At 48.6% G+C, this 11,125-nt stretch overlaps 1 protein-coding gene across 1 annotated transcript in view; it reads left to right on the top strand.

Annotated features, from left to right (window-relative positions):
- Positions 1 to 141: 141 nt before the first annotated feature.
- The window catches only part of LOC146009805 (uncharacterized), a 77,705-nt gene continuing 66,721 nt past the window's right edge, over positions 142 to 11,125 (top strand). The window contains exons 1-3 of the mRNA XM_083150285.1: positions 142 to 336; positions 2,217 to 2,375; positions 7,857 to 8,048. Of these exons, the coding sequence (XP_083006411.1) occupies positions 2,259 to 2,375; positions 7,857 to 8,048 (309 nt within the window). The 5' untranslated portion in view covers positions 142 to 336; positions 2,217 to 2,258. The remainder of the gene's footprint in view (positions 337 to 2,216; positions 2,376 to 7,856; positions 8,049 to 11,125) is intronic.

Here is an 11,125-nt window from a genome sequence, read left to right as displayed (position 1 = left end):
CAGAAGCTTTTTTACCACGTGGTTCTAGCAAATAACTAAACTCAACGGCCAGGCTTCCGCCCGAAACACACCCAACTTCCTCTTTGTGCGTTCCACATGACGTCCGCTCTGTGCGTTCCACATGACATCAGCTCTGTGCGTTCCACATGACGTCCGCTCTATGCGTTCCACTCTTTTGGCGTGCTTTGCGTTTCACTTATCTTCCGTATTCTGCGTTCCATCCAAATTCCGGCCTTACTTCCGTTCTGCGCGCTACCCTCAACTTCCGCTCCGGGCTCACAATTTCGTCCCTGCCCTTTCTACAAACGGAGAAGGCATTGTGTCTGCGAGCAGCAGGTACTGGTATTGTACAGGGGGAGCAGCCTGCGGTGCCTGATATTGTACAGGGGGAGCAGCCTGCGGTGCCTGATATTATACAGGGGGAGCAGCCTGCGGTGCCTGATATTATACAGAGGGAGAAGCCTGCGGTGCCTGATATTATACAGGGGGAGCAGCCTGCGGTGCCTTATATTATACAGGGGGAGCAGCCTGCGGTGCCTGATATTATACAGGGGGAGCAGCCTGCGGTGCCTGATATTATACAGAGGGAGCAGCCTGCGGTGCCTGATATTATACAGGGGGAGCAGCCTGCGGTGCCTTATATTATACAGGGGGAGCAGCCTGCGGTGCCTTATATTATACAGGGGGAGCAGACTGCGGTGCCTGATATTTTACAGGGGTAGCAGCCTGCGGTGCCTTATATTATACAGGGGGAGCAGCCTGCGGTGCTGATGTTATACAGGGGAGCAGACTGTGGTGCCCGATATTATACAGGGGGAGCGGCCTGCGGTGCTTGATATTATACAGGTGGAGTAGCCTGTGGTGCCTCATATTATCCAGGGGGAGCAGCCTGTGGTGTCCTGTTATTATACAGGGGAGCAACCTGTGGTGTCCTGTTATTATTATACAGGGGGAGCAGCCTGTGGTGTCCTGTTATTATTATTATACAGGGGGAGCAGCCTGTGGTGTCATGTTATTATTATACAGGGGGAGCAGCCTGTGGTGTCATGTTATTATTATACAGGGGGAGCAGCCTGTGGTGTTCTGTTATTATTAAACAGGGTGAGCAGCCTGTGGAGTCCTGTTGTTGTTGTTATTATTATTATTATTATTATACAGGTGGAGCAGCCTGTGGTGTCATTATTATTATACAGGGGGAGCAGCCTGTGGTGTCCTGTTATTTTTATACAGGGGGAGCAGCCTGTGGTGTCCTGTTATTATTATACAGGAGGAGTAGCCTGTGGTGTCCTGTTATTATTATACAGGAGGAGCAGCCAGTGGTGTCCTGTTATCATTATACAGGAGGAGCAGCCTGTGGTGTCCTGTTATTATTATACAGGAGGAGCAGCCTGTGGTGTCCTGTTATTATTATACAGGAGGAGCAGCCAGTGGTGTCCTGTTATTATTATACAGGAGGAGCAGCCTGTGGTGTCCTGTTATTATTATACAGGAGGAGCAGCCTGTGGTGTCCTGTTATTATTATACAGGAGGAGCAGCCTGTGGTGTCTTATTATTATTATTATTATTATCATTATATAGGGGGAGTAGCCTGTGGTGTCCTGTTATTGTACAGGGAGAGCAGCCTGTGGTGTCCTCATTTTCTGGAATAACATTAAGGGCCTGATTCTGGTTCATTTGCAAAAGCATATTCTCTCTCTAATGGACAGAACAATGCTGCACTGCAGGGGGCAGATGTAATGTATATAGAGAGCTACATTTGGGTGAGTTATTTTGTTTCTGTGCAGGGTAAATACTGTCCACTCTAGTTTTGCATAGCAATATAGATATGGTTGTAGTACAAACCCCACCCAAGTCCAACTCTCTCTGTTATGTGTTGTGAATACGGGAAGCCGGAATGTGTAACGTGAGTAACGGTGGCTTTACCGTAAGCGGTAAGAGGGAACGGCAGTGTGTGGGGGGGATCGGGCACTCGGTACTTGGCTGGCCAGGGATGATGTGTGGCACCCCTCTTGTTTTTATGCCCACCAATTACCGAGATGTTGGGATGCCCACATGCTTTGACCTCGCTCTGAATAGGTGGCAGATGTGTGCGTCTACTGTCCGGCTGTAATGGTGACGGTGGGGGGTGGGTTGTTCCAGCGTTGTGCTGCCATCAGGGCAGGGCTGTCAGATCGTACAGAGTCCGGCGTCTACAGTATTATTATTATGTATTCCAGGAGCAGCGGTGTCCAGGAACCAGAGTCTTCTATATAAGTCACATGAGGATGAGACACGTAATGTATACAGATTCCCCGAGGATGGAGAAGGACCGGAGATTCCTGACTGAGAAACTGTTATCTGTCACCCTGGAGATCCTTCATCTGCTGACCGGGGAGGTGAGGGGTCTGGGGCATCGCAGTGATGTCACTTATAGTAATAATACAGGGAGGTGACCGTGACATCACTTATATCTATAGTAATAACACAGGGAGGTGACATCACTTATATCTATAGTAATAATACAGGGAGGTGACCGGGGAGGTGACAGTGACATCACTTATATCTATAGTAATAATACAGAGACGTGACCGAGGAGGTGACAGTGACATCACTTATATCTATAGTAATAATACACGGACGTGACCAGGGGAGTGACAGTGACATCACTTATATCTATAGTAATAATACAGGGACGTGACCGGGGAGGTGACAGTGACATCACTTATATCTATAGTCATAATACAGGGAGGTGACCGTGACATCACTTATATCTATAGTAATAATACAGGGAGGTGACCGGGGAGGTGACAGTGACATCACTTATATCTATAGTAATAATACAGAGACGTGACCGAGGAGGTGACAGTGACACCACTTATATCTATAGTAATAATACAGGGACGTGACCGGGGAGGTGACAGTGACATCACTTATATCTATAGTAATAATACAGGGACATGACCGGGGAGGTGACAGTGACATCACTTATATCTATAGTAATAATACAGGGACGTGACCAGGGAGGTGACAGTGACATCACTTATATCTATAGTCATAATACAGGGAGGTGACAGTGACATCACTAATATCTATAGTAATAATACAGGGAGGTGACCGGGGAGGTGACAGTGATATCACTTATATCTATAGTAATAATACAGGGACGTGACGGTGACATCACTTATATCTATAGTAATAATACAGGGAGGTGACAGTGACATCACTTATATCTATAGTAATAATACAGGGACGTGACCGGGGAGGTGACATCACTAATATCTATAGTAATAATACAGGGAGGTGACCGTGACATCACTTATATCTATAGTAATAATACAGGGAGGTGACATCACTTATATCTATAGTAATAATACAGGGAGGTGACAGTGACATCACTTATATCTATAGTAATAATACAGGGAGGTGACCGGGGAGGTGACAGTGACATCACTTATATCTATAGTAATAATACAGGGACGTGACCAGGGAGGTGACAGTGACATCACTTATATCTATAGTCATAATACAGGGAGGTGACAGTGACATCACTTATATCTATAGTAATAATACAGGGAGGTGACCGGGGAGGTGACAGTGACATCACTTATATCTATAGTAATAATACAGGGACGTGACGGTGACATCACTTATATCTATAGTAATAATACAGGGAGGTGACAGTGACATCACTTATATCTATAGTAATAATACAGGGACGTGACCGGGGAGGTGACATCACTAATATCTATAGTAATAATACAGGGAGGTGACCGTGACATCACTTATATCTATAGTAATAATACAGGGAGGTGACATCACTTATATCTATAGTAATAATACAGGGAGGTGACAGTGACATCACTTATATCTATAGTAATAATACAGGGACGTGACCGGGGAGGTGACATCACTAATATCTATAGTAATAATACAGGGAGGTGACCGTGACATCACTTATATCTATAGTAATAATACAGGGAGGTGACATCACTTATATCTATAGTAATAATACAGGGAGGTGACAGTGACATCACTTATATCTATAGTAATAATACAGGGAGGTGACCGGGGAGGTGACAGTGACATCACTTATATCTATAGTAATAATACAGGGACGTGACGGTGACATCACTTATATCTATAGTAATAATACAGGGAGGTGACAGTGACATCACTTATATCTATAGTAATAATACAGGGACGTGACCGGGGAGGTGACATCACTAATATCTATAGTAATAATACAGGGAGGTGACCGTGACATCACTTATATCTATAGTAATAATACAGGGAGGTGACATCACTTATATCTATAGTAATAATACAGGGAGGTGACCGTGACATCACTTATATCTATAGTAATAATACAGGGAGGTGACCGGGGAGGTGACAGTGACATCACTTATATCTATAGTAATAATACAGGGACGTGACCGTGACATCACTTATATCTATAGTAATAATACAGGGAGGTGACCGGGGAGGTGACAGTGACATCACTTATATCTATAGTAATAATACAGGGAGGTGACCGTGACATCACTTATATCTATAGTAATAATACAGGGAGGTGACATCACTTATATCTATAGTAATAATACAGGGAGGTGACCGTGACATCACTTATATCTATAGTAATAATACAGGGACATGACCGGGGAGGTGACAGTGACATCACTTATATCTATAGTAATAATACAGGGAGGTGACTGGGGAGGTGACCGTGACATCACTTATATCTATAGTAATAATACAGGGACGTGACTGGGGAGGTGACAGTGACATCACTTATATCTATAGTAATAATACAGGGACGTGACCGTGACATCACTTATCTATAGTAATAATACAGGGAAGTGACCGGGGAGGTGACCGTGACATCACTTATCTATAGTAATAATACAGGGAAGTGACCGGGGAGGTGACCGTGACATCACTTATATCTATAGTAATAATACAGGGACGTGACCGAGGAGGTGACGGTGACATCACTTATATCTATAGTAATAATACAGGGACGTGACCGGGGAGGTGACAGTGACATCACTTATATCTATAGTAATAATACAGGGAGGTGACCGGGGAGGTGACAGTGACATCACTTATATCTATAGTAATAATACAGGGAGGTGACAGTGACATCACTTATATCTATAGTAATAATACAGGGACGTGACCGGGGAGGTGACAGTGACATCACTTATATCTATAGTAATAATACAGGGACGTGACCGGGGAGGTGACAGTGACATCACTTATATCTATAGTAATAATACAGGGATGTGACCGGGGAGGTGACAGTGACATCACTTATATCTATACTAATAATACAGGGAGGTGACAGTGACATCACTTATATCTATAGTAATAATACAGGGATGTGACCGGGGAGGTGACAGTGACATCACTTATATATATAGTAATAATACAGGGATGTGACAGTGACATCACTTATATCTATAGTAATAATACAGGGAGGTGACAGTGACATCACTTATATCTATAGTAATAATACAGGGAGGTGACAGTGACATCACTTATATCTATAGTAATAATACAGGGATGTGACCGGGGAGGTGACAGTGACATCACTTATATCTATAGTAATAATACAGGGACATGACCGGGGAGGTGACAGTGACATCACTTATATCTATAGTAATAATACAGGGACATGACCGGGGAGGTGACAGTGACATCACTTATATCTATAGTAATAACACAGGGATGTGACCGGGGAGGTGACAGTGACATCACTTATATCTATAGTAATAATACAGGGATGTGACAGTGACATCACTTATATCTATAGTAATAATACAGGGAGGTGACCGTGACATCACTTATATCTATAGTAATAATACAGGGACGTGACAATGACATCACTTATATCTATAGTAATAATACAGGGAGGTGACAGTGACATCACTTATATCTATAGTAATAATACAGGGATGTGACCGGGGAGGTGACAGTGACATCACTTATATATATAGTAATAATACAGGGATGTGACAGTGACATCACTTATATCTATAGTAATAATACAGGGAGGTGACAGTGACATCACTTATATCTATAGTAATAATACAGGGAGGTGACAGTGACATCACTTATATCTATAGTAATAATACAGGGATGTGACAGTGACATCACTTATATCTATAGTAATAATACAGGGAGGTGACCGGGGAGATGACAGTGACATCACTTATATCTATAGTAATAATACAGGGACGTGACCGGGAGGTGACAGTGACATCACTTATATCTATAGTAATAATACAGGGAGGTGACCGGGGAGATGACAGTGACATCACTTATATCTATAGTAATAATACAGGGATGTGACAGTGACATCACTTATATCTATAGTAATAATACAGGGACGTGACCGGGAGGTGACAGTGACATCACTTATATCTATAGTAATAATACAGGGATGTGACAGTGACATCACTTATATCTATAGTAATAATACAGGGAGGTGACAGTGACATCACTTATATCTATAGTAATAATACAGGGATGTGACCGGGGAGGTGACAGTGACATCACTTATATCTATAGTAATAATACAGGGAGGTGACCGGGGAGGTGACAGTGACATCACTTATATCTATAGTAATAATACAGGGACGTGACCGGGAAGGTGACCGTGACATCACTTATATCTATAGTAATAATACAGGGAAGTGACCAGGGAGGTGACAGTGACGTCACTTATATCTATAGTAATAATACAGGGATGTGACCGGGGAGGTGACAGTGACATCACTTATATCTATAGTAATAATACAGGGATGTGACCAGGGAGGTGACATCACTTATATCTATAGTAATAATACAGGGAGGTGACCGGGGAGGTGACAGTGACATCACTTATATCTATAGTAATATTACAGGGACATGACCGGGGAGGTGACATCACTTATATCTATAGTAATAAAACGGGGAGGTGACAGTGACATCACTTATATCTATAGTAATAATACAGGGAGGTGACCGGGGAGGTGACAGTGACATCACTTATATCTATAGTAATAATACAGGGAGGTGACCGTGACATCACTTATATCTATAGTAATAATACAGGGACGTGACCGAGGAGGTGACAGTGACATCACTTATATCTATAGTAATAATACAGGGATGTGACCAGGGAGGTGACAGTGACATCACTTATATCTATAGCAATAATACAGGGACGTGACCGGGGAGGTGACAGTGACATCACTTATATCTATAGTAATAATACAGGGACGTGACCGGGGAGGTGACAGTGACATCACTTATATCATTAGTAATAATACAGGGACGTGACCAGGGAGGTGACAGTGACATCACTTATATCTATAGTAATAATACAGGGACGTGACCGGGGAGGTGACATCACTTATATCTATAGTAATAATACAGGGATGTGACCGGGGAGGTGACAGTGACATCACTTATATCTATAGTAATAATACAGGGAGGTGACCGGGGAGGTGACAGTGACATCACTTATATGTATAGTAATAATACAGGGAGGTGACAGTGACATCACTTATATCTATAGTAATAATACAGGGAGGTGACCGGGGAGGTGACAGTGACATCACTTATATGTATAGTAATAATACAGGGAGGTGACAGTGACATCACTTATATCTATAGTAATAATACAGGGAGGTGACCGGAGAGGTGACAGTGACATCACTTATATGTATAGTAATAATACAGGGAGGTGACAGTGACATCACTTATATCTATAGTAATAATACAGGGAGGTGACAGTGACATCACTTATATCTATAGTAATAATACAGGTATAGGGAGGTGAGGGGGATCTGGGATTGTATATAATGATATTTGATGTCTCCCCCAATACGCAGGATTATGCAGTTATAAAGAAATCAACCGGTGAGTGTGAAACACTCAGCACTCGTCCCCGTGTGTCAGGAGGACTGAGCAGGACCCAGAGCCCCAGCAAGGGGCCTCCACCTCACTCACTGATATATAGCAGGCATAATGACTATAAGATTCTGGAACTCACCAACAAGATCATTCAGCTGCTGACTGGAGAGGTGACTGCTGGGAATTATTATTATTTATAAGTAAGACGTACTAGGCAATTTAGGGCAAGTACATGGTAAATAAGGACAACTGCATCAGTGGGGTGGCAGTGTAGGGTATGTAGGAGAGGGGATATAGTGCGTATGGTGAGGAAGACGAGCCGGGCAGCAGCAGCACTGAGGACAGATTAATTGAGCTGGAGGCCAGTGAGGACAGACTGAAGGGGAGCGAGCTCGGGATGCAGTTTAAATCCCGGCGGTCGGGATCCCGGCATTCAAATTCCCGATGCCGAAATCCCGACACTTTCTCCCCCCGTGGGTGTCCACGACACCCTCGGAGGGAGAATAAATTAGTGTGCCGAGCGTAGCGAGCCCGCAAGGGGGGACGATCCACGTTCCCCCCCTTGTCGGGATTCCGGCGTCGGGATTTTGAACGCCGGGATCCCGACCGCCGGCTTTTCATGCCGAATCGGCGAGCTGGTAGTGCGGGAGGCCAGTGAGGACAGACTGAAGGGGAGCTAGCTGGTAGTGCGGGAGGCCAGTGTGGACAGACTGAAGGGGAGCTAGCTGGTAGTGCGGGAGGCCAGTGAGGACAGACTGGAGGGGAGCGAGCTGGTAGCTCGGGAGGCCAGTGAGGACAGACTGGAGGGGAGCGAGTTGGTAGTGCTGGAGGCCAGTGAGGACAGACTGGAGGGGAGCGATCTGGTAGTGCTGGAGGTCAGTGAGGACAGACTGGAGGGGAACTAGCTGGTAGTGCGGGAGGCCAGTGAGGACAGACTGGAGGGGAGCGAGCTGGTAGTGCGGGAGGCCAGTGAGGACAGACTGGAGGGGAGGGAGCTGGTAGTGCGGGAGGCCAGTGAGGACAGACTGGAGGGGAGGGAGCTGGTAGTGCTGGAGGCCAGTGAGGACAGACAGGAGGGGAGCGAGCTGGTAGTGCGGGAGGACAGTGAGGAAAGACTGGAGGGGAGCGAGCTGGTAGTGCGGGAGGCCAGTGAGGACAGACTGGAGGGGAGGGAGCTGGTAGTGCGGGAGGCCAGTGAGGACAGTCTGGAGGGGAACTAGCTGGTAGTGCAGGAGGCCAGTGAGGACAGACTGGAGGGGAGCGAGCTGGTAGTGCTGGAGGCCAGTGAGGACAGACTTGAGGGGAGCGAGCTGGTAGTGCGGGAGGTCAGCGAGGACAGACTGGAGGGGAGCGAGCTGGTAGCTCGGGAGGCCAGTGAGGACAGACTGGAGGGGAGCGAGCTGGTAGTGCTGGAGGCCAGTGAGGACAGACTGGAGGGGAGCGAGTTGGTAGTGCTGGAGGCCAGTGAGGACAGACTGGAGGGGAGCGATCTGGTAGTGCTGGAGGTCAGTGAGGATAGACTGGAGGAGAGCGAGCTGGTAGTGCTGGAGGCCAGACTGGAGGGGAGGGAGCTGGTAGTGTGGGAGGCCAGTGAGGACAGACTGGAGGGGAGGGAGCTGGTAGTGCGGGAGGCCAGTGAGGACAGACTGGAGGGGAGGGAGCTGGTAGTGCTGGAGGCCAGTGAGGACAGACTGGAGGGGAGGGAGCTGGTAGTGCTGGAGGCCAGTGAGGACAGACTGGAGGGGAGGGAGCTGGTAGTGCGGGAGGCCAGTGAGGACAGACTGGAGGGGAGGGAGCTGGTAGTGCGGGAGGTCAGTGAGGACAGACTGGAGGGGAGGGAGCTGGTAGAGCGGGAGGCCAGTGAGGATAGACTGGAGGGGAACTAGCTGGTAGTGCGGGAGGCCAGTGAGGACAGACTGGAGGGGAGGGAGCTGGTAGTGCGGGAGGCCAGTGAGGACAGACTGGAGGGGAGGGAGCTGGTAGTGCGGGAGGCCAGTGAGGACAGACTGGAGGGGAGGGAGCTGGTAGTGCTGGAGACCAGTGAGGACAGACTGGAGGGGAGGGAGCTGGTAGTGCAGGAGGCCAGTGAGGACAGACTGGAGGGGAACTAGCTGGTAGTGCGGGAGGCCAGTGAGGACAGACTGGAGGGGAGGGAGCTGGTAGTGTGGGAGGCCAGTGAGGACAGACAGGAGGGGAGGGAGCTGGTAGTGCGGGAGGCCAGTGAGGACAGACTGGAGGGGAGGGAGCTGGTAGTGCGGGAGGCCAGTGAGGACAGACAGGAGGGGAGCGAGCTGGTAGTGCGGGAGGCCAGTGAGGACAGACTGGAGGGGAGGGAGCTGGTAGTGCTGGAGGCCAGTGAGGACAGACAGGAGGGGAGGGAGCTGGTAGTGCGGGAGGCCAGTGAGGACAGACTGGAGGGGAGGGAGCTGGTAGTGCGGGAGACCAGTGAGGACAGACTGGAGGTGAGGGAGCTGGTAGTGCGGGAGGCCAGTGAGGACAGACTGGAGGGGAGGGAGCTGGTAGTGCTGGAGGCCAGTGAGGACAGACAGGAGGGGAGGGAGCTGGTAGTGCGGGAGGCCAGTGAGGACAGACTGGAGGGGAGGGAGCTGGTAGTGCGGGAGACCAGTGAGGACAGACTGGAGGGGAGGGAGCTGGTAGTGCTGGAGGCCAGTGAGGACAGACTGGAGGGGAGGGAGCTGGTAGTGCTGGAGGCCAGTGAGGACAGACAGGAGGGGAGGGAGCTGGTAGTGCGGGAGGCCAGTGAGGACAGACAGGAGGGGAGGGAGCTGGTAGTGCGGGAGGCCAGTGAGTACAGACTGGAAGGGAGAGAGCTGGTAGTGCTGGAGACCAGTGAGGACAGACTGGAGGGAGCTGGTAGTGCGGGAGGCCAGTGAGGACAGACTGGAGGGGAGCGAGCTGGTAGCGCGGGAGGCCAGTGAGGACAGACTGGAGGGGAGCGAGCTGGTAGTGCGGGAGGCCAGTGAGGGCAGACTGGAGGGGAGCGAGCTGGTAGTGCGGGAGGCCAGTGAGGACAGACTGGAGGGGAGGGAGCTGGTAGTGCGGGAGGCCAGTGAGGACAGACTGGAGGGGAGCGAGCTGGTAGTGCAGGAGGCCAGTGAGGGCAGACTGGAGGGGAGGGAGCTGGTAGTGCAGGAGGCCAGTGAGGGCAGACTGGAGGGGAGGGAGCTGGTAGTGCGGGAGGCCAGTGAGGACAGACTGGAGGGGAGCGAGCTGGTAGTGCTGGAGG

Source organism: Crinia signifera, chromosome 6 (genome assembly GCF_055691185.1).
Source record: "Crinia signifera chromosome 6, ASM5569118v1, whole genome shotgun sequence".
NCBI lineage: Eukaryota > Metazoa > Chordata > Amphibia > Anura > Myobatrachidae > Crinia > Crinia signifera.
This window is presented reverse-complemented; position numbering and strand designations above follow the sequence as displayed.